General features: G+C 39.3%; 1 protein-coding gene across 4 annotated transcripts in view; it reads right to left on the minus strand.

Moving 5' to 3' along the window:
- Positions 1 to 10,465, minus strand: part of sws (patatin like phospholipase domain containing sws) — an 874,342-nt gene extending 863,877 nt beyond the window's left edge. For all 4 annotated transcript variants that reach the window (XM_067138236.2, XM_067138235.2, XM_067138234.2 and 1 more), the window contains exon 1: positions 10,005 to 10,465. In XM_067138236.2, the coding sequence (XP_066994337.1) occupies positions 10,005 to 10,106 (102 nt within the window). In that variant the 5' untranslated portion in view covers positions 10,107 to 10,465. The remainder of the gene's footprint in view (positions 1 to 10,004) is intronic.
- Positions 10,466 to 24,920: the final 14,455 nt, after the last annotated feature.

Raw genomic sequence — 24,920 nt, forward strand, 5'->3', positions numbered from 1 at the left:
CAAACAACAACATCTCTCTATCGTGTAGTTTCTCAGCACTTACTTGAAACTTTTGAAATACAGAAAGAACTTCACTCTTATTTTCCAAACACTTCATCTCTGCATACCTAGAATATTTACCAATTATGGTCAACACAAACTGTGACCCCCCCAAGTGACTGTAAACCATTTTTTCCAATTACACCTGTATGGATTATATCCAAAGGTTTCCTTACATTTCTCTCAAAAGATTTAGGATGACCCTTGTTACACAATTTTCCCTGAACACATACAGAACAATTCTCAATACAATTTGCCTTTTCCAGCTATAACACAAGTATCTTAAACAATGCTTGTACATGCACATGACCAAACCTATCATGCCATAATTTAACACCACTTTCACACTTGTATGCTACACCTTCAACTACTTTCTCACTCTTTTTTATGATAATTTGGCGTTCAACCTGTAATGACAGACGCACTTTCATTCCTGACCTGATACACAAAATTGTCCCTTCTCACAGCAGTATATAATGTCTCTCTTTTACGATCCATTACCTGAGCTACATTATTAGTAAATGCAACTTTAAATCCTTTAGCAAAAATAGGCAAGTACAGCACATCAGTAAGTTTAATTTTCCATCCTGTTAACATTTTGACAGTAATTGTTCCTATCCATCCCCTTTTAATTCTCTGTTATCACCTACTATTACACATCCAGTTTTACACCTTCATATAGATTCAAACAACCCCTTACATGGACTCGTATGATGTGAAGTACAGGAGTTCAAGTATCACTCACATCTCTTCCCTTCCTCCACAGACACTGGAATACAAGCAACCTTATCTATCAACAGTTCTGTATCTGCTGCAGCTAACATACCAGTTCCGTTTCCATTCATATTCTTCTTTATTGCTTTTTTCTGGCAATACACAGATATATGTGCAAATTGATCACAACCATAACACTTCACTCTATTCTTACAGTTGCTGGGGCTGTACCTTAATTAAGGCCACGGCCGCTTCCTTCCCATTCCTATCCTATTGTGACCGTAAGACCTACCTGTGTCAGTGCAACATAAAGCAAATGGCAAAATTCCTACAGTATTTTGACACATGCCCCTCTAAACCACTTGTACGACTTATTTCTTTTTGCTATTGGCTTTACGCCGCACCGACACAGATAGGTCTTATGGCGACGATGGGACAGGAAAGGGCTAGGACTGGGAAGGAAGCGGCTGTGGCCTTAGTTAAGGTACAGCCCCAGCATTTGCCTGGTGTGAAAATGGGAAACCACGGAAAACCATCTTCAGGGCAGCCGACAGTGGGGTTTGAAACCACTATCTCACGAATGCTGGATACTGGCCGCACTTAAGCGACTGCAGCTATCGAGCTCAGTCGACTTATTTCTTGGCACAGTCTTGTTATTCCTGGAATTCTGTAGTACACCTTGATGCCTCATTGATTTACCCTCAGTCTTAACTTGGCACTTGAACCAGTTGGCAATGGCTTCACCTTCATCCTCACCTTTTTTGTTTTTTAAATGTGTAAAATTTATTGTGTTATTTTCCACCTATTCAATACAATCAATCATAAGATTAATGTCCTTTCCTTATTAAACTATGAACATGGGACGTTTCACCCCTTTCTGAAGGGCATCATCAGCCTTATCTCCGCCTCAATACCAAAACATGTAGCGTACATGTTTAGCTATGACATAATCTAAAAATTCTTTTAGTTAAAACATTAATATGATATTTAGTCATTATTTAAGGAACTTGCTTAGATATGAGAATCATTAATATACTAAAGGCCTAATGCCTTGGTCAAGAGTAAGAAGTGATTAATTAACCTATATGGTACAATAGAGTTAAGTGAGTTAAAACATGTTTAAACAAAGTCTAAAAAGGAAATACATTCCAACATGTCAAGTTTTGACATATTATTTAACTATATACTAAGATCTAGTGATTAGTTCTCATTCAAAGGTTGATAAAATTCGGTGTTTGCAACTTTCAAAGGTAGAAGTTATTTTATTGTATTCTTAACTGAAGGCTTATTATTGAGTACTATATTTGGTGATGCATTAAAATTGTAATAGTGTCATTAACTATCTTCTTTTGTATACACTAATCTTATGATGTTGGCGTGCTGCGTCAGTGTTGTGGCATTCTAATGTTAACTTGTTGATCAAAAAGACAACAGGCTGTAGGACAGTTGTTATGCTGTTGGGTGTAAGAGGGACATGATGTGTTTATTGGCCTGATGGGATTGTTTTTGTTTTTAAAACCTTGCATAAAATATTATCTTGAAGATTTCACTGATGGAACAGGATTGGTAATTGTTCATAAAGGGGATTTTTTATGTCTATTGGATCATTTAAGTTTTGATTTACATTGTATTTCTGATCTAAAAAATATAAAGTTTTTCGAATTCGGTCACGAGTTTGCCTTTATTGATTTTTTTCTTTAAATCTGGAGATCACGTTCAATTGTAGTAAAGCTATGACCTGAATCTCTCATGATTACTCATAGCAGAGAATTTGTTATGCTTTTGAACGTTGAAATGCTCAGCGTATCTACTTAAAAAGCTTCTCCCAGTTTGCCCAACATAAGAAAAATTGCACTCAGTACATTTAAGCCTATAAATGCCCGAACCAGAATATTTATTGTTTATAGAATTGATTGTGTTATGACTGAAAAACATTTTGATTTGAGTTCTGAGTCTTGAAAGCAATTTTGATTTCTTGCTTTTTTATGGGATTGGTGACTTGATGTATGATTGGGTCAGTATAAGTGAAGGTAGCATATTTTGATTTGTTAGTTTTTATTGGGGAAAGATTAGTGGTTAACTTCAATTTCACCTTATTAATTATTTTGTTAATGATCAATGTCTTGTATCTGTTGAAGCTTGCAGTTTCCTTTTTGATGTTCAATTCCTTCTTTAGATTAGCTACCAAAGGAGGAATTTTCATGCTCTATAAACCAAGCTGTAAAATGATGCTTATGTGATTGGGGATGCAACGAACTATGTCTTATGGTTGTAGGGGTAAAGGAAGGTTTTCTGAAGATGTAAAAATAAAATTTGTCTGATACTCTTGTGATTATGATATCTAGAAAGTTAAATGAATTGTTGTTTTCGTCTTCCTTAGTAAATTTGACGCAACTATCTAAATTCTTTAAATATGTTAGGATGTTATCACTATTGTTGCAATTGCTATCAATTATTGCCAACCTGTCATCGACATAGCAAAGCCAAAGACACAGACCATTAATATTATTAGTTATTCTGTTATGTTCAAAGTTATCCATGTATACGCTGGCGAGTATCCCTTGATTATAGGACAAATAGGGACATCTCTTTTATGTATCTTTGGCAGATATCTGGCCATTTAAAGTAAGAACATCAATCTTATGATTGATTGTATTGAGGTGGAAAATAACACACAATAAATTTTACACGTTTAAAAAAAGTTACTTTCAATACGGATTTAAAAAACAATGAATTTTATAACTTGAAATCATCTTCACCTTCTTGTTTCTTCTCTCTTACCCTGCCTGATGCGCTTGGCTTTAATGCTGAGCATGGACAGCGACCCCTCGTCCACTCGAAACTGCAATATGACGTCTTGGTATTTTTCCTTTGGCAGTCCTCGTAGCAACAGTGCTCCTTTAACTAAATCTCCCAGATTCACTCCGGCTTCTTTCAGCTTGTCCATTGTCGTCTCAACCTTGTCCAAATATTGTCTCATTGTAATACTGCCTCTCTTCTTCTCTAAAAACAACTCTTTAAATAAGTCCCCTGTGTCTAATGCATTAAAATCGCAGTGAATACGATGAAGTACTTCTCAAATATGCTTCGCTGATGTCTCAAGCTTGATGTAATTTATAAATTGATCCTCCACACACTGAATTATTACATTTCTAGCATCCTCATTTTTCATCTGTTCTGCAGCATCCAATTCTTCAATGTCATCGTATCCTGGATCTACAGCTTCCCACAAGCGACAATGCTTAAGAAAGAAACATGTTCTTTCTCTCCACTGCATGTAATTATTCTCTGTGAGAATAGGATAGTTCTTCGTAGTCATGCTAAACATGTTTCCCACGTTTCACACTTTTATCTCATTGCTCAATGTCTCTCTGATGATGATGATGCTTCTTGTTTAAAGGGGCCTAACATCTAGGTCATTGACCATAATGTCTCCTCAACCTCACAATTTATCACTTATTTTCTCTGACTTCTGGGCCCATAACCTGCTGGTTATATAAAACCTTGTCCAGATAATGATAATCTACTACTCATGACATCAGATATATCTAAATTATACAATTATGACACCTTTACTGCCCACATTGTCACATTGTACATTGTACCAGCACACACTGCTACACAACCATTTTATTACATCAACAGAGAGCAACTGTCTGTCCCAACAGAGAAATAATCTATGATTTTAAAAAACGTACATCCTGACTTCTGTTGCCTTCCAACGGGTACCAGACATGGGATATAAGAACAATGCAAGGCTGACCATCATACTGTTTAGTGAAACATACTATCTTTCAATAAAATAAAATAAAATACATACATTATCATTATAGACCGTTATGCCTTTCAGCGTTCAGTCTGCAAGAGTTTGTAAATATACTTAACGTCGCCACAATCCTCTATTTGCAACTAGTGCTGACATTCAATTTGGTTGAATTTCTTACCTACTGACATCAATTTAGTTCTATACCTCTTATCTTTAAATCGTTAGAAACTGAGTCTAACCAGCATCCTCCCTCTACTTCTCTTACCCTCCATAACAGACTCCATTACTCTCATAGGTAACCTATCCTCCTCCATTTGCCTCACATGACCCCACCACCAAAGCTGCTTTCTGCGCACAGTTTCGTCCATCGAGTTCATTCCTAACTTAGCCTTTATCTCCTCATTCCAAGCAACCTCCTGCAATTGTTCCCACCTGTTTGTACCAGCAATCATTCTCGCTACTTTCATGTCTGTTACTTCTAACATATGAATAAGATATCCTGATTCCAATCAGCTTTTGCACCCGTAAAGCAAAGTTGGTCTGCATTAACTTTACTACACCTGGACTCAATCTCACTATATTACCATCCCGGAAGAACACAAAACCTAAATACTTATAATTATCTACCTGTTCCAGCTTTGTATCACCAATCTGACATTCAATTTGGTTGAATTTCTTACCTACTGACATCAATTTAGTCTTCAAAAGGGTAATTTTCATACCATAGTCATTGCACCCATTTTCAAGTTCCAAGATATTAGACTGCAGGCTTTCGGCACAATCTGCCATTAAGACCAAGTTGTCAGCATAGGCCAGACTGCTTACTACATTTCCACATAACTGAATCCCTCTCTGGCACTTTATACCTTTCAGCAGATGATCCATGTAAACTACAAACAGCAAATGTGAAAGATTACAGCCTTGTCTAACCCCTGTAAGTACCCTGAACCAAGAACTCATTTCTACCATCAATTCTCACTGCAGCTCAATTGACAACATAAATGCCCTTGATTGATTTTATTAATCTATCCGTAATTCCACAGTCCCTCAGTATGGCAAACATCTTTGCCATCAGTACCCTGTCATATGCTTTCTCTAGACGTACGAATCATAAACACAACTGTCTATTCCTCTCGTAACATTTTTCAATTACCTGGTGCATACTGAAAATCTGATCCTGACAGCCCCTCTGTGGTCTGAAACCACACTGGTTTTCATCCAACTTCCTCTCAATCACTGATTGGACCCTCCCTTCCAAGATGCCAGTGAATACCTTGCCTGATATACTAATCTATGAGATACCTCAATAGTTGTTGCTTGCTTAAAGATAGGTGCAATTACTGCTTTTGTCCAATATGAAGGTACCTTACCAACACTCCATGCTAATCTTACCAACCTACAAAGCCATTTCATCCCTGCCTTTCCACTACACTTCACCATTTCACATCTAATTTCATCTATTCCTGTTGCTTTATGACAATGGAGTTTATTTACCATCCTTTCCACTTCCTCAAGCGTAATATTACCAACATAATTTTCCTCCTCCCCACGGGCTTGGTTGTTCATGACACCATCAGGAAGATTTCCTTTTACGTTGAAAAGATTTTCAAAATATTCCCTGCACCTGTCCACTAATTCCCTGGGATCTATTATGAGTTCACCTGAATTACCCAAAAATCTGTTCATTTCTTTTTTTCCCTCTCTTCATAAGATTCTTTATTACTGTTCAGAAAGGTTTCCCTGCTGCTTAACCTAGCCTTTCCAGGTTATTAACAAAATCTTCCCATAAATTCTTTTTGGATTCTACAACTTTTTTTTTCCTTCTCCATTTCTTTCATCTACATACAATTCCCTGTCGGCATCAGCCCTTGTTTGGAGCCATTTCTGATAAGACTTTGTTTTACGTTTACAAGCTGCTCTCACTTTATCATTCCACCAAGATATTCGCTGTTTCCCATCTTTACACACAGTTGTTCCTAGGCATTTCCTTGTTGTTTCTACTACAGTACCCCTTTATGCCATCCATTCTCTTTCTATACTCTGAACCTGCTTACTATCTACTGTTTGAAACTTCCCACTAATCATATCCACGTACTTCTGTCTAATTTCCTCGTCCTCGAGATTTTCTACCTTTATCCGTTTGCAGACACATTCCACTTTCTTTATCCTAGGCCTAGAGATACTTAGTTCACTACAGGTGAGCTAGTGGTCTGTATCATCGAAAAATCACCAGAAAACTCATACATTCCTAACAGACTTCCCGAATTGGAAGTCAGTTAATATATAATCTATTATGGATCTGGTACACCTAACCTCCCATGTGTAGCGGTGAATAGCCTTATGCTTGAAGAATGTATTCATAACTGCTAAACCCGTACTAGCACAGAAGTCCAGCAAACGCTTTCCATTCCCATTAGCTTCCATACCTTCCCCACATCACCCTTTCGTATCGTTCAGTTCTATTTCCAACTCTCGCATTCAAATCACCCATTAGCACTATCCTAGCCTTGTTGTTGACCCTGACTACGATGTCACTCAATGCTTCATAAAACTAGTCAACTTCATCCTCATCAGCACCCTCACATGATGAATACAATGAGACAATTCTCGCCCTAATTTCTCCAACTGCCAAATCATTCGCTCATTTACGTGCCTAACAGAAACTATTTTGCATGCAATGGTATTCCTGATAAACAGCCCTACCCCATACTCTACCCTTCCCTTTCTAACACCCATCAAGTACACTTTATAATCTCTCTCTTCCTCGTTATCTCCCGTTACCTGAATATCACTTACTCCTAACACATCCAGAGCTCTTTGCTGACTCAGCCAGCTCTAGTTTCTTTCTTCCATAAGCCCCATTAATATTTATAACCCCCCATTGAATTCTACTTTGTTCGCCAAGTTGTTTCCAAGGAGTCGCTCGCCTGTCAAATGGGAGTGGGACTCCATTACTGCCATAGGTCCGAAGCTTGCTTACAATGTTCTGAGCTCGGTAAGTTCATGAAGCAGGATGCTACTCTACTTGCACATAGTCCAAGTGATCTCTCCTCTAATGGGTTAGGGACCACTGGTGGATTGTATAGTCCTAGCCGGCTGACCACAAAGAGGGCCATGATTCAGAATATGTCGAAGATGCCCACTCCCATTCCATAGCAACTGGTATCCCGACTGTCAGGACCACTTACTAGGCCACTGTGCCGTTGCCCATGGTTCGCGAACTAGGACGTGACTACAGTAACCCACACCATGAACCATTCAGAATTTATAGCTTAAATAGATAATTTGAAACCATGTATTCATTACTGTGGTGCTTCAGGATTGTGCATTGTGTTTACCGACTGATGACTATGTTTATGTGCTATATGTTTGATGCAAATTAAGGTATAGTGTTTCATGTGTTGAAAGTCATCCGTGAAACATATGTAGGAAGTATTTTACACTTAATAATGGCATAAGGGCATTACTTCAGAAATTATTTTTATTACTTTAGACTGTCTCAAACTAGGATTCTAACACCATGATTGAACAATGTGAGTTAAGAGGAGCTAAGTTATCGTTTGTCACGATTTATCATCTGGAGGGTATAGTTTTTGCTATTTGCTTTCTGTCGCACCGACACAGATAGGTCTTATGGCGACATGGGATAGGAAAGGCCTAGGAATGGAAAGGAAGCGGCCGTGGCCCTAATTAAGGTATAGCCCCAGCATTTGCCTGGTGTGAAAATGGGAAACCATGGAAAACCATATTCAGGGCTGCCGACAGTGGGACTCGAACCCACTATCTCCCGGATGCGAGCTCAGAGCTGCGCGCCTATAACCGCACGGCCAACTCGCCTGGTGAGGGTTTAACTAGGAATTCATTATGATTAATGCAAAATGTAAAAGCTGACAATCTCTGTCTCACATTCTGAAAGCCTGTAGTTTTCTACGACTGCTGATATAATGTTCTTAGCCACAAGACCACTAGTTCTACGCAGAAACCAAAGCACAGGTATAAGATTTTCATTTTAATAATAATAATAATAATATTTGCTTTACCTCCCACTCACTATTTTTATGGTTTTTGGAGATGCCGAGTTGCACAAATTTTGTCCAGCAGGAGTTCTTTAAAGTGCCGGTAAATATAGGTACCTACATGAGGCTGACGTATCTGAGCAGCTTCAAATACTACCGGACTGAGCCAGAATCAAACCTGCCAAGTTGGGGTCAGAAGGCCAGTGCCTCAACCGTCTGAGCCACACAGCCTGGCACTTTTCATTTTAAAAATCCCACACACTTTGGCTGGAGTTAAACCACTTCCATTGGGTGAGAAATCAGTCACAGTACCACTTGGCTACCATCCCTGAGAATGGTTGCCCAGTTTTACTTCTTCTTAAAACAATTATCACCATTTCACAATGACCACTACCCTGCCCGAAATTCTATACTTGCACTAGGCCTACATTAAAAATATCTTTCATTTCCAACAACAGTAACCGGAATTACTATTCAAGAATTTTTTTTAATCTACTAGAGTTACAAGTAATTTATGTAACAGATTTAATTTTCTTTCTTTCTTTGAAACAGTGCTCATGGACATCTATACCATTCTGATGGCCATAGGAAAAGTGCCAACAAAACTCCCATTCCTGAAACTAATCAAGTTAAAGTAACTGTAATTATAATCCTATTGCCTCATAGAGGAAAACAAGAAGAAACCTTGCTCGTTATTTTTCTCATATGGCCCTTCAGAGACACTGAGACTTCCCATGACAGTTGATGACAAAGGTATTGGTAATCTAAACTGGCCTTCAGGCTGGAAACTCTACATATATTACCCGATTATTGAATTAAATTAGGTCTTCCAACCCAGTTCCAGCATTTAAATTCCAGGAGACACATTTATATGAAACCATAATGATTAAATTATGCTCTATATTCTTTCGCCAGTATCAGTAAGCATACAAGCTGGCAGCTTTACATGACACTTGATACTTTCAGTTTATGTAGATCCAAATCATAGGGATATGAATTTTCATTTCAAAAATCCTATACATATTGGCATCAACCGCCTTGGTGAAAGAAAATAGTGACAGAGATTCATGATCCCACATTTTGTTCCAGAAAGATTCTGAATTGCATCCTTCGACTCACAAACTGTGATTTCCCAGAGAACCACCTCCTTGTAAGACATGTCAACTAGAGCATATCTTTTTTGCCCTTACATACAATGAAGTCAACATGTCATTTATTTCAGCTGCAAAAGAAATGGATAAAACAAGTTTTTTCCAATATATATGCTTTTGATTAATGGTATTTTGTCTTTCAGTCTAAACTTCATCACAAGGATTAGCTGAACAGACACTTCTTTCCGATACACCAAGACGACTATAAACATACCAAAAACAACAATAAAACTGAGGGCTGCCCACCCTACTTTTAAAAAATACTGGTACGAAAACAACTTGTAAAGTTGAATTTACACAAGGAAATAAATAAAATACCTGATTGTCATGAACTCGGAGCGTGACGTTGTGAATCCATTCTGTTGATAATATAGCTCCTAATTTATTATTTATACCCTTTAACATATCGACAACTTCCATCCTTCAAATCTCATTTCTTTAAACGTGATGTTCCTTAATAGCAGTTCTTTTAAAACACCAATGACAGAAGGCGCACTGACAGGCCACAGGAAAACTATTTTGAATAAATTCTTTGTACAGCTGCAGGTCAACAAGAGTTTATACGCTACAGAAAACCAGATATCTACTTTACATCAACGTGTCAACTGTTTTGCTCGTTCATTTTAGCACTAATAAATATCCCTAGGTCATCAGTCAATGGGACAGATTATTTTGGGATAATCCTTGGCCCCTCTATTGATAGAAACACCGACCCTTTATAAAAATTTGTGGCTCGTTCTTGTATCTTCCTTGCGCATTTCGCGCTTCTTCTGCACTATATTCACGCGAATCATCGCCCTCTACTATGACTACGCTGTACACCTTCTCATTCGCCCAGTCACACAATATATAAACGAGCGAACACGATGTAGTTACCAGCTCAGGCGCTTGGAGCGCTGAGAACCTGGAATTAGTCTGCTTGACGAGACACGCTCGGTGATCATTGCTAAGAGTGCTGGTGTAATATGAGCCTGTGTTTACCTTATTTGACTTGTTTCGTTGGTCATGAACCGTCTTAATGTGTATGTGCATAATATTCTTTATTGCTGTGTGCCTTAATGTAAGATGAAAAACAGATCGGGAAGTGGGATTCTGTTTCATGAATTTCCTCTCAACGAGCAACAACGTCATAAATGGCTAAATGTTATTTCAAGCAAGACCGACTCCAATCCTCAGACCGTAATATAAGAAAAACATGGCGGCCGAAGTAGCCGAATTACTGGTATTGGCTAACACGAAAATATCACGTGCATTTCATATAAACGGCGGTAATTTAATATGATAAATGTAACATCGTAAGGAAAATCACTTTTACACGTATGAAAACGCTTCGCCAACAAGTACGCACCACATATAATTAACTAGAATCACATATATTCTACTAGAAAAGAGACCAATAACGTTTTCTCTTAGATTTCACTTCGCTGGATAGATGAAAATACGTGATAAAACTGTTAAAATGATATTTCTAGCATCATTTTGAATATTTCAAAATAAGGTGCAAAATTCCTCGATTTATTCGCTCTCATGAGAACTGTGAAACACAAACATAACTTGTTGTCCTAGTTTTGAAATGGTAGATAATTTCTTAAATTCACCACCCAATGAATGGGAAGTACACCCGAAATCATAATGTTATTCGTTTTACGCCCTACTAAGTACATTTTTTACGGGTTTCGGAAACGCTGAAATGCCGAAATTTAGTCCTGCAATAGTTTCTTTACGTGCCAGTAAATCTACCGACTCGAGGCTGACGTATTTGAGCACCATCAAATACCGCCGGACTGAGTCAGGATCGAATCGAGCAACTTGGGATCAGAAGGCCAGCGCCTTAACCGCCTGAATCACTCAGATTATTGCTAGTTTTTGCTAATTGCTTTACATCGCACCGACGATGGGGCAGGAAAGGTCTAGGAGTGGGAAGGAAGCGGCCGTGGCCTTAATTAAGGTACAGCCCCAGCATTTGCCTGGTGTGAAAATGGGAAACTACGGAAAGCCATGTTCAGGGCTGCCGACAGTGGGGTTCGAACCTACTATCTCCCGAATTCTGGGCACTGGCCGCACTTAAGCGACTGCAGCTTTCGAGCTCGGTGTCATTCAGATCAAGTACAACCGAAATGATTATGTTAACATGATGTTAATATAATGTTGACATATGGCATAACAGCACTTCACGCAATGATAGTAACCTTAGTAATGAAACTTTCAGACACTAAATATATAGCCTAATAGGTTATTACCCATTAAATAACATAAGTGGAAAAACTCTATTGACTAAACATTGATATTTAACAACATGCACGAGCTTCAGTTCGGCACAGTCTGCTTGATAACTGATAGCCACAGCATGAATTGGAAGGTGTTGGTAGTGTAAAACCCTACGTTACAAACCAAGCTAATCCCTCTAAGTCACTATTTCTTTTGTGTAACAGTATACAGATTGCTCCATCTGTCACACTTATAAGTTTTGTTATACCGGTACTCCAAGATCCAGCCAAACATTTCCGCAGGCAAAGCATAGATTATTGTAAAATACACTTGCATTTAAATCACTAGACACTTTGAAGCACATAGACACTGACGGAATAACACAATATCAATTATATTCTATCTAAGTTAATATTTTTCGAGGAACACGAATAGTTTGGAAGTAGAGAACTAGATTTCCTAACCTCATACTTATTCTCAAAATGATGTATGCACGCTACGGTTTTGCCATGGACTTCAAAATAATCACGATGTATTTTCCTAATCGATTTCTCTTCTAATGTTCTATTTCGTAGGAAACTTAAGAATAGTTTTATGAGAGGCATTGCCATAGTTAGACTAAAAACTGGTCCACCTAGTGCACTCACATTACTGCGTATAATTACAGATCCTATGTACCTATCGACTCATATAAATACACTCGCACACTTATATTCTACAAAGAAACTAACATTCATCTTCAATTTTAATAAAATTACACTGACTACATATGATAACAACAAACCAAAACAAACCCACATTTCCAACAATTTCGGCTACTCGATTCGCCATCTTTGAACGATCGAGAGTAGCATTAAGGTCTGAGGATTGGAGTCGGTCTTGTTTCAAGAAAGGATTTCTCGCCGAATTTCAATTCGAGATCGTCGAAACTATATGTTTGCCACACCGAATAAATCCACACTTCCACGCTACGTAGGAGATGTAAACTGCGAGACTGGAATAGCACTCTTAGTAAAAGAGCGCCTCTTAGCAGAAAGTGAGTGCCTAAATGAAGCAGAGAGATTGTGATTATTGGTAGTTCATCGAACAGCAGATGTTATATGACAAGAAACTCGACACCTTCTTTCAACAGAAAGACGCTTCATTCCATGTTGAGCGAATAAAAACTACTCAAGATGACTGACTGTCATGCAAGCGAAAGTAGAAATCGAATTACCCTAGTCAATAACCTTTTATGTATTATAATTTCCGCTGTGACTACAAAATAAAGGTTACAGCAGCATTTTTCTTCTTTAAGAGGCTTTTAGATACAGAGCAAAGTACTTGAACACTCAAAACAATAAAGGAAGTCGAAGCTTGCGGTTTTTTCGTGTTGCACGTTGTGAGTGACAATCATAAGATTAATGTTAGCAGGATAAGAAGAATGTCTTCTTCAAAACACATTACACCGAAGATCTGTCATCCTGTTGATAGTGAAATGCATCTTCTTGCTTTCGACAAATGGCACATTCTGAAAAGTAAGAAATTCTTTACTCGAAAAATCTATGCTTGATGGTTCCCAGGATGTAAATGGTGATTTTAATAAGAAACTGTATCAGATGCAATCAACTGAAACTGTGAAACCGGTTCAATTTTCTTACTTGCAAAAGCATCGAGTCCTCTAAGTTTAAGAAAATGAATATGTGGCGTGCGAAAGATATTTTCGCGACTGAAGTAATAACAGCCCTAGAATATTTAAAAGACCATTCGTATACAGATATGCACGATCTTTTTAATGCAGGTACCACTGTCAAATATATGTTGTCGATAAAAGGTTGATTCGACATAAATGTCAGTAGCACAAACATAGCAACATTGCAGCCGGACAAGATGCTTGATTCTTTTGACAAGACCAAGGTGTTCAACAGTGCTAATGCATTTGATTTATAAAAGGGATTGAAACAGCAGGCTGTAGTACCCATCTGATTTGCCACTATAGTTTTTGAAAGTTATCCATGATTTTTTATTGAAAGCACAACCATTTATGCATAAAAATCCTGTTGCGTCTATGAGTGACTATTTAGTGCCTGTGTTGCGTGATTTTCCTCACTTCAGTTGTCCTGAAATCGAACATTCATAGTTATTGAGTGAAGTTATTTGTGCGTGTGCTATTCCTGTATTCTTAAAATAATAACATAGACACACAAATCACATAGATCTTTGAAAGACGTGAAGGCGAGAATGCGAAACACTTAAACAAAAAGAGTGTGTGAAATTATTTATTTTCTACAGTATTTACTACCTACCGTACCGTTAACATTTTTGTATGATTTTTCCGCTGCAGAGGGGTACGTTCTTCACTGAATTTCTTTATCAAGGTGTAAGGTATGATCCAAATATGTTTATTGAGTGATTGACAATATATGTGAACAGACATACACAAAACACTTAACGTGTGCTGTGATGCACAATCGTGTTTCAATGCCAGCAAAGCAGCGCTCGGTGGTAAAAATGGGAACTAGGCCCATATCGCTCATATTGCTGTATTGGGAAGGTGTATTAGCGCAGTCATAGTAGAGGGCAATGCCTGGATGAAAGTCTAATGGGGCTTAAGGTTCCAATCTGTAGCTAGCTCCAGGTAGTTTCTGTCTCTGAATTTTAGATGGCGCTGGAGGTCATTCATAACGTGTAGATGGTTGTACACAGGTTCTGCAGATGGCATGCAAGTAGGCATATAATGAACGATATTAATAATTAAAGGCAGCTTGTTTCGAACTGAAGTATTTCAAGTCTAGCCTCAATCAGTGGGCCCTTCTAACAAAGAATTAGTCATATAACGTCGAGCATTATGGAGATAATATTGCTGGATTGCATCAAATACAGTGCATTGACACAGCCGACTTGATGCGTCACTCTAGCTAGCTCCTTACCGGGTTTGACAATCGGGTCCACGCACTATAATCGGAGTAGTTACACAGCTCGACACGTGGCGCAAGCGGCCGACCTATTTGCGGTAGAAATGCATACTTCTTAATGGAAAATATATTGACTTTGATTGCCGATTTATCGTAATTTAGATTTATGGAGAATATTACATAGGTTAATACTGTTAAAATGATTAATCCTAAAGGTTACTTTCAAATATGTTTAAATTTTAATTATAATATATATAGTTTCAGATTATATTTCATTCATATCTTTCACTAGAATATTAAATACCGGGCAAGTTGACCGTGCTAAATTCAGACAATAATTTTTACTTGAAATGCAGTAGGGTGGAACAAGTTGGTCGCGCGGCGTGCAGCTGTGAGCTTGCATCCGGGAGATAGTGGGTTCGAACCCCACTGTCGGCAGCACTGGAGATGGTTTTCCATTTTCACACCAGGCTGTACCTTAATTAAGGCCACGGCCGGTTCCTTCCCAATGCTAGTCCTTTCCTATTCCACCGGCGTCATAAGACCTATCTGTGTCGCTGCGACGTAAAACAAATAGCGAAAGAAGAAGAAGAATTTTAAATAAAATTCAGTGAGAGAAAAGTATTTTGAGTAAATAAATTGTGAACTGTTCTCTGCTCGATGATGATTATGCTTGTTGTCTAAAGGGGCCTAACTTCTAGGTCATCGGTCCCATTGCTCGGCTAACAACACTTCCTACGTTGGCCTTACCGTCATAGCAGTAGTGATTCTTACTTGTCAATGCTTAAATGTTAAAGTTCAGATTATCTTGGATAAAAATGTGTTGTGTTGCTGTCATATGGCAAATACGACACTGCCTAAAGGATTATTCTATGAAATAAATTCCATGGGTAAAAATACCTGATTATCGTGATTAGCTGCCACTCCCGGAGGCCCGGGTTCGATTCCTGGCCCTGCCACAAAATTTCAAAAGTGGTACGAAGGCTGGAACGGGGTCCACTCAGCCTTGGGAGGTCAACTGTGTAGAGGGGGTATCGATGCCCACCTCATACATCCTCGAAGTGGTTTTCCATATTTTCTCACTTTTCCTCCAAGCAAATGCCGGGATGGTAACTAACTTAAGGCCACGGCTGCTTCCTTCCCTCTTCCAATCTTCCCATCCCCAACACAAAGCCCCTGTTCAACATAGAAGTTGCGGCCGCCTGGATCAGGTACTGGTCATCCTTCCCAGTTGTATCCCCCGACCCGCAGTCTCACGCTCCAGGACACTACCCTTGAGGTGGTAGAGGTGGGATCCCTCAATGAGTCCGAGAGAAAAGCCAACCCTGGAGGGGTAAACAGAGTAAGAAAGAAAGAACGAACGAAGGTAAATACCCGAAGTAGAAACGGTAAAGTAAGATAAGAGTGCTACCTGCTTTTAGCCACTCCGTAGTTTTGTCCTAATCTACAGGGAATTCGTGAAATGATAGTGTACCTTTGCTCTCTTTTTCCTGTTCGGAATACAAAAAAGGCACACAGCAATATATATTAGAATATTTCCTAACACAGTTAAAGAAAAGCAAATCAGCACACCATTAGAAAACGAATCAACGCATAAATTAAAATGCTTGTTCAGGACGAAGTTACAGCGAGGAAACACTTTGTTCTTGTTTCCATAAAATTTCTGCTCCAAGTACGAAGAGGTGCACAAAAATGTCACAAATTCCAAGATTTGTAAACACAATTTTTTTAAAAAAAATCACCACACTGTCTGTCTGTCTGTTAGGTCATCAGCCCAGAGGCTGGTTGGATCCTCAAATAGCACCACCAAAGGTTACGCGGTTATAAGGAAACCGCAAAAACCAATGGAAGCACCAAAATGAGGCGTACTAGGCAACACAATAAAAAATAAACTCACAAGCGCACAACTATCAGATCTCAATAACAAGCCATCAAGCACCTCATTGCGAACACATTGCCAACATTTACGACAGCAAAACCATATAAATAAAACTGGAAATGCGGCAATTTGCGGTATACAGCTTCCTGTCAATGGTTAGTAGGCCAGCGCTCCAGCGGCATTACGATGAAACTTTCCAATTACAGCTTTATGCTGGGCTTCACAAGCGATCGTCAAGGCCGGTATAAGGAGCGCAGCGAGGGATCCAATCGGCCGTGGCACTGAATCCGACTTTACCCAAATGACTAACCTTGTTCGAACTTATACCGATTTTAAGCGATAGTTCCCATGATTCTACAGTATTTGTATTGTTTGAATTTGAATTCCAAGTGCCCATGTGCTTGTGATGTAACACTTTGTTCCTTGTGCTTGTTTATTAGAAATATATCTTCGCCAGGCCTCCTGAAATAATTCATTTCCTGTTTGAGAACACCTCAGGGGCTGAAAGCTGAATGGTACTTTACGGCGAGGTACACCTCTATGCCGCACATTTAAATCTTGCACCTAAAAGAACTCCTCTACTGGAGGAACCGTGAACTTGAAACTAGACCTACTTAAACCTTTACTCAGAAGATCTCACTACAGAAATCTGATGAAATTTTGTTATTTTGAAGTTTCCTAAACTGACTGTATTTCTACTTGTTTTGTTAACCATTTGGACATTCTTCCATAGATGTCACTGCTAAAAACTATGATCATGCATCCTGGTGCGAGGTGAAAGGACCTTTGATTTGAAGAAGTTTTGTATTCATAAATTTTTAAATTCAGTATTCGAGAGATAGTGGGTTCGAACCCCACTGTCGGCAGCCCTGAAGATGGTTTTCCGTGGTTTCCTATTTTCACACCAGGCAAATGCTGGGGCTGTACCTTAATTAAGGCCACGGCCACTTCCTTCTCAGTCCTAGCCCTTACCTATCCCATCGTCGCCATAAGACCTATCTGTGTCGGTGCGACGTAAAACAGATTGCGGATCGATTTTTTGAATTGATGTCCATTTATTTTTGGGTTGGCAATGTTGATCTTTTCTTTCTGCCAGTTTTTAATCCAACCAATCAAGAATTTCTGTAATTAATTTTCAACCTATCACAACCTTCTTCGATTTTGAGTGTAACTATTAAATAAAATTGAGAGGGTGTGGCTGGTTTATTCGTGGAAGGTCTCGAACCTTCCCCGAGGGTTTATAAACTGCGGATTTTCTCGTCTCTTGGTCAATTGATCGTCATCTAAACTAGTGTGTGTATCAAGCAGGAGGCGGGAGGCGCCTCTTTCATCAGGCAGCAGTACACCGACAAGGTAATGGCCACTTAACATCTCTATTTCTTGCTAGTTTAACCCGAGAGACCTTCTTTCACCTCTGCGTTCCACGGGTAACCCCGTAGCAAGTGGTAGCAGAGCGTGGTTGAATGGGCCTCAATTAAGCCGCCCCTTTTGACGGTTAACGTAGTGTGCGCACCGAAGTCTAAGAATTTTCTCGGTCGCTGGAAATTTTCTAAATTTGTAAATTTCTGTCACCATGTCCAGCCCTTGCGAAGTCCTCCACCCCGGCTACTTTCGCAAGGAGGAATTAATTTATGAATTACTTATTAGAAATGTTCAATCTGGAGGCACGGTTGCGGCAGATACCACCAAGCTTAAGGAATCCCGTCAATTGCCTATTAGTCTCCCAACTTTGGGAGAGAAGGATATTGATGAGGCTCTCTCCACTATTACTGACAACACCACTGAGCTAGCATGCGTAATTAGTTTTTCTTGAAGTGAGTGATCATTCTGATAACCAACTTAAGGGAGTGCAGGCAAGACTGTTCCACTTTTATAACAGGGTGAGTGATCTATTGTCTCTAAAATTAAAGGAAAATCATGTTAAGGAGGCGAGTCATTTAATTGATCATATATCAAAAATGTCCAGTAAAGTTAGTCAACTGTTAACTGGGGCAGCAATCCCCAAAACCGACCAGGCCACTGTTGTAAACATTGTAATTGAGGAAGATTCTTCCAAGGGTGAAGAAGATAGAAAATCTGTGGCAACTCTACAAACTTCTGCCCCATTAGGAAATGAGTCTGATCGTCATGCCTCAATTCCACTTTTCTTTTTAAATAATGCTGTCTCTGAAGCTTCTTCACCTCCTAGGCCGTTACCTACTATGACATCTGGGTTCAGTAGTTTGCCTCATCCTTTGGAGATGTCGCTTAGGGGAATCTCTTTCTATTAATTCTACTAAAGGGGTCATTTCATTTTTAAGATTCTTAGTTGAATTTCAGGATCACGCTCTAGTGTTTTCCTCTCTCCTTCGCAAATTCTTCAAATTATTTACCCCTACTCCATAGGTGTCCTATCGGACAAAATAGTCAGAGCCATAGCTGAGCAATCTTCTATAGAAGACTTCCACGCACATCTGCTTGCTAATTTGATTCCAGCTCGAGCCATGTCTTCATTAATTCAACAGTACTACTTCAGAGTACAGCGACTGGGTGAAGACCTGGCAGACTTCATCCAGGATATTAAGTTTTACACAAGGGCATTTGCCCTTTATTTCCCGGAAGATCAAATCGTGCAGACCATTGTGGAAGGCATTTCCCCACCATAAAAGTCATATCTGTGTTTTGCGTCGCGTCTTCAAACTTTTGCTGAGTTAGAAGCTATGGCGTTCTCAGCCGAAGGAGTTAGGTATGCTGACACCTTACAAGTCGCTATGGAGCCCCCTCCGTCTTCGAATAATTTTCGGCCTCATCCTCGCCGTACTTTCACCACCCGCAAATGTTACTCTTGTGGGTCGGTAGATCACCTGCGTAACAAGTGCCCTTTGATTAAATCCAGTGGGACAAAGAATGGAGCAGGTTCATCACAAGGATGTTTAAAGTGTGGCTCCTTTAATCATCTCGCCAAGAATTGCCCTAACGCCAATAGCACCCCCTCCTGTTCAACTTCTGGTGCAACCTCCACCAACTCGAATAATCAAAAGTGACTAGTGGCATCGGCTGAGTCAGCAAATTCATCTTCCCGAGGCTCGGACCCGGTTAAAACCTCCGAAAGCTCGGAACAGAGTAGAAGTTCTTCTAACCCCGCAGTTGGACGCCCTAAATAATGCCTTAGGATTGCGGCTGAGTCCCCTGCACTTGTACCTTTTCTCAAGATTGAATTGAATAATGAACCCGTTACCGCTCTATTAGACTCTGGGAGCGTTTGTTCCGTTATTTCGGCTGAATGTTACTCACAATTTAAGTCTGTCTGTAAATTTCCTGATTATTGTTCGACTTCAGTTCAATGCGTTTCGGCTAATTCTTCTCCATTAGAAATTTTAGGTTTCCTATTTGCCAAAATTCGTGTTTCTAAATTCACTTGGAAAGTAAAACTGTTTGTGGCTAAGCACATGTCTTGCCCCATTATATTAGGAGCAGACTTCATGTCTCATAGCGGTCTAGTGCACGACATTAAGAGCAAGTCGCTCACTTTCAAATTTGACAAATTTTGTAAAATTTCCTTGCTTAAATGTAATTTTGCATCATGTTCATCTGTTTCTCCTACTCAGGATGAGATGTTGTTAGACCTTAGACATCTACTTGAGGAGTAGGCTGATAGTATTCGTAAGTTGTGTCAGTCGTTTGCGGATGTATTTTCCGATACTCTTGGTGTTACTGACCTTATTGAATACAAGATTGAGGTTACGGATTCGATCCCAGTTAGATTTCCTTATAGGTTATCGCCTCCTAAAATGAAGGCCCTCAAAGAGATCATCGACCAAATGCTAAAAGATGGTATTATTCGATCATCTAAGTCGGCGTATTCGTCGCCCATTTTCCTGGTTCCGAAACCCCAAGGTGGCCTCAGGCCTGTGATTCACTATAGGGCATTAAATCGGATGGTGGTGTTACAATCTGTGCCTCTTCTCGACCTTCACTCTTGGTTTTCATGGTTTCGGAAAGATAAGTTCTTCACCATCTTAGACCTTAATCAGGCGTATAATCAAATCCCTCTAGCCGAGGAATCAAAATACCTAACAGCTTTTTCCACGGATTGGAACTTGTATGAGTACAACCGCGGGCCTTTTGCGCCCCCCACGGCGGCAGCTGTGCTAACTATTCTGCTAGATAGGGTCTTCTCTGACATCAAGTTTGAATACTTATACCATTACCTTGATGATGTCGTCGTACTTTCTGAGACCTTCGAAGAACACCCTGATCATCTGAAAGGAGTCCTTAATCGCCTTCGTAAGGCAGGGTTAAATGTGAAGTTATCTAAAGTAGCTTTCGCTAAACCTTCCATGTCATTCCTTGGGCATATTGTGTCGCCCGATGGTGTTTCTATTGATCATTCTAGAACACAGGCCATCCGTGATTTCAAACCTCCTAAGGACATCAATGCTATTGCCAGGTTCATCGGCATGGTGAATTTCTTCAGGAAATGTATTCCTAACTTTGCTAAGAGAGCGGCGCTCGTCAAATTTGAGTGGGGGCCGTGTGAACAAGCCGCTTTCGAAGACCTGAATTTAGCTCTTTTGTAATGCCCCTGTTCTTGCTATGCCTGATTTCTCGACGAAATTCATCGTTCAAACCGACGCGTCGTTGTCGGCGTTGGCTGCTGTGCTTCTTCAAGAAACTGAACTCGGAAGGCGACCCATCGCCTGTACATCTAGGACACTATCGGTTCAAGAAGCCATGTATCCCATCTATGAACTTGAGGGTTTGGCAGTCTTATTTGCATTAGAGAAGTTCCGACTCTACCTGGAACACGTCAAGTTTGACCTGGAAACAGATAACCAAGCCTTAAGTTGGGTCTTAGCTAGGCCGCGTCGCACTGGTCCTATAGCCCGTTGGGCCATCTGGATTTCGGCCTTCCAAATTTGATGTTATGCATATAAGAGGATCTGAAAATTTTGTTGCGGATGGACTAAGCCGCATGTTTGCTAATGATGTGGAGACCTAAGAATTGGAAGATAGTTCCTCACTTCCCACGCCCATACCTTCGGATGTAAATGCCATTCTAGCTAATGCCCCCATGTTATTTAGGGATATTGAAAAATATCCTTGTGAAGATCCTGTGCTGGCCCCTATTGTGGAAACCCCTTCTTCTGGGGAACATGTCGTTCCTTATGTGTTGAGGAATTGTGTTTTATGTTGCCCGTCGAGGCATGATCAAAAGATGAAAGTGGTGGTTCCAGCTGTCCTTGTTCCTATGATCTTCAAGTACTACCATGAGACCCCATTAGGGAGGCATTTAGGAATCTTCAAAACTCGAGAAAAGATCCGAAAGATGTTTATCTGGAAAGGTATGGACGGTGAAATTCGAGAATTAGTAAAAGCTTGTAAATCTTGTTGGCTTAGTAAGCCCACCTTGTACACTAAGCTAGGTATGATCGTGGACGGAGGCCCACCAATTTAAATGTAGGAGATCAAGTCATGGTCAGAATGTTCCCGCGAGCAAGCTTGCCCCCAGATTTCATGGTCCGTGCACAATACTGGATTTTTTAACCTGTTACCTTATTAGTGAGCAATCCAGCCACGGAGATGATCTTTAGAGTTTACCTGTCTCAGGTGAAACCTGTGTAACGTCATTGTTAACTTAGCAGCAGTTTGAAGGTTATATTTTTTGGGAGGCCTTCTGCCCCAAATTATTTTATTTTTGTTATATATATAATCTATATGTACGATCTTCCCCTCTAGTTTTCCTGCTGTCCATTCCTGAGTGGTCATTACCAAGCCACCGCCTCCTGCATATCCACACCATTGGCATAAAAAGCTTTTCACGTCGCCCGGCCCTCAGCATCACCAACAAAGATCGTCACCATCAACACTTTTCTGTCGCCGAGATCTTACTGTTTCAGTGCCCCCGCAGCCGTTCGCCGCCGTACTACCACAGAGGTGGGGTACGGGCCCACACCACTCCCGTGAAGTCTACTAGGGTACGGCGCGCCGGAGTCCATTGCCCCCGTTTTGCCGGGCAGCTCAGCCGGTAAGCAAAAGTTCCCAGAGGCGGAACGTTCGCTTACAGGCGACGCTAAATTATAGAGGGCAGGGACAATCTAAGGACTGACGACAAATGAAAACACTAAAAAGAAATGGGTTTTAACATTTATTAAATAAAATATTAGCACTTTCCAGATTCAATAAATATTTTCCAAAATCTTGAAATAAATTATTTATCTCTTCCCTGCTGGAATTCACCTCACAGTTCTCCATAAAATTTCATTCTGTAAAGATACGAAAGTGGGTCTTAATGAATTGTCTTAGAAAATTAAACGAACTATTATTTGAGAGAATCCTATCTCAAAATATCAAAATTCTGAATTATATCTTTCTTTTAAGTTATCATTTAAAATAACAAATCTCTGCGATTCATTTTACTGTGAGTCAAAATTCTACCTCACACGAAAAATCCAATAACTCATTTCTATTAATTAAATATTATTTCAATTAATTATTTAAGCTTCAAATTATATAATAAAATGATTTTGAATTCCAATATCCAACTCATTTAACTCTTATTTTTATGTCAATTGTCCTAGTGTTGTGCACAACTCACAATAAAGACTTAAATTTCCCGCATTGTAGCGTTAAACATTTTACATTTTGTGAGCTTAGTTCATTGACGCGATCCTTGCTTAAGTATTTTCCCTCGAATCAAAGATCCTAATCTATCTTATTCCGTCATAAAATTACTTAAAGATTCATAACTGAGCCAAATATGCTCGCCACAAAACAACAAAATAATCGAAACTTTACGCGCTCAGCGTACACACAACATGACGAAATATAACCATGGAAATCACAATTATAAGTAAAATCAGTCATTCATCCATCTCACATTCAAGCTTTGGTCCACGGTGATATTATTAAACAAATTTATCGAATCCTATCTCTTGATTTTTATTTTTAAATTTTATTTGAAATATGAGAGCTTCTCTCGATGACCATATCAGACAAGGCTACCATTACGATCGTCTGACGTGTGATTGTGACAGGATTATCACTTTTCCAATGAAATAAATTCCACAACGATGTTCCAGGATAATTTTACAGTAGAAATCGTCACTAAAAATTCCATAGAACTGCCTACAGTCACAGATAAATAAACATTCGCGCATACGGTCTATGAGTCACGACTGCGTTATTTTTAATCTCTTATTATCTCAAATTATTGATCAACATGTGCTGCATAAGAAGAAATTATGTTCAAAGACACACTCTCTTCCTTAACTGACTCATGTAATGGACACACAAATAAAATCCTATCTTAAGATCCATTTACAAGTCTCAAAAAATACCAATAGCAGTAAATGCAAAATTTGTGGACATTCAAGCCACGACCAATATTCCAGGCCAACATCTACTTCAATATAGCACACATTAATCACTTATAAGCACAGTAATAATTACACTCATGACATTTAAACATTCTATTAGACCGTAATAATGCCAATTATTATTATTATTATTATTATTATTATTATTATTATTATTATTATTATTATTATTATTATTATTATACGCGCGCGGTCGCGTCATCGCAGGCTATGGTTAAATGAAATCATAGATGACTCTATTCTATCTCGAATCTATGGTAAACCACAAAACATCAAGGAAAAATCCTAAATTCACAGAACACGCCGATATTCTGTCCCAAATAATTCAGAAGTTATTCCATCATTAATTTATAAATTAATAACTATTATCGCGTGGGTCAAATATTTTTAACATCCCTAGACTTATCATGGGACAGTGAGAACATGTCACGAAGCACTCACTCAAATAGAACAAATTATAGGTCCCAATTACACTCTCACACACATCAAATCTACCAACACCAGTGAAAGAAGAGTGAAATTCCTAACTACAAAGACTATTAGAAATGACTTCAAATATTCAAGCAAGGACTACGTCTACATAATTATTACAACAGAAAATAGAGAAAAGTATAATTTAAAATCTTAGCTGTAGTAGACTTGACTTCTGGACTCGGTTGATGATCAGTGAATATTTAACCAAACTCCATCTCCGATGTTATTCTCTCCCGGGCTGAATTATGCCTCACATTTTAATGATACATGGCTGCAGCAGGCGAGGACTTAGGACAAATACAAACTCCGTCGTAATGCTGAAATTCCATTCTTCCAAAGTATTTCAGGACTGCTAGGAATCTTGCGTCTTCTGGTGAAAGCTGAAACTAAAAGATCTGTCTTAGAAAAAGTACTCAACACA

This window comes from Anabrus simplex, chromosome 1 (assembly GCF_040414725.1).
Source record: "Anabrus simplex isolate iqAnaSimp1 chromosome 1, ASM4041472v1, whole genome shotgun sequence".
Lineage (NCBI taxonomy): Eukaryota > Metazoa > Arthropoda > Insecta > Orthoptera > Tettigoniidae > Anabrus > Anabrus simplex.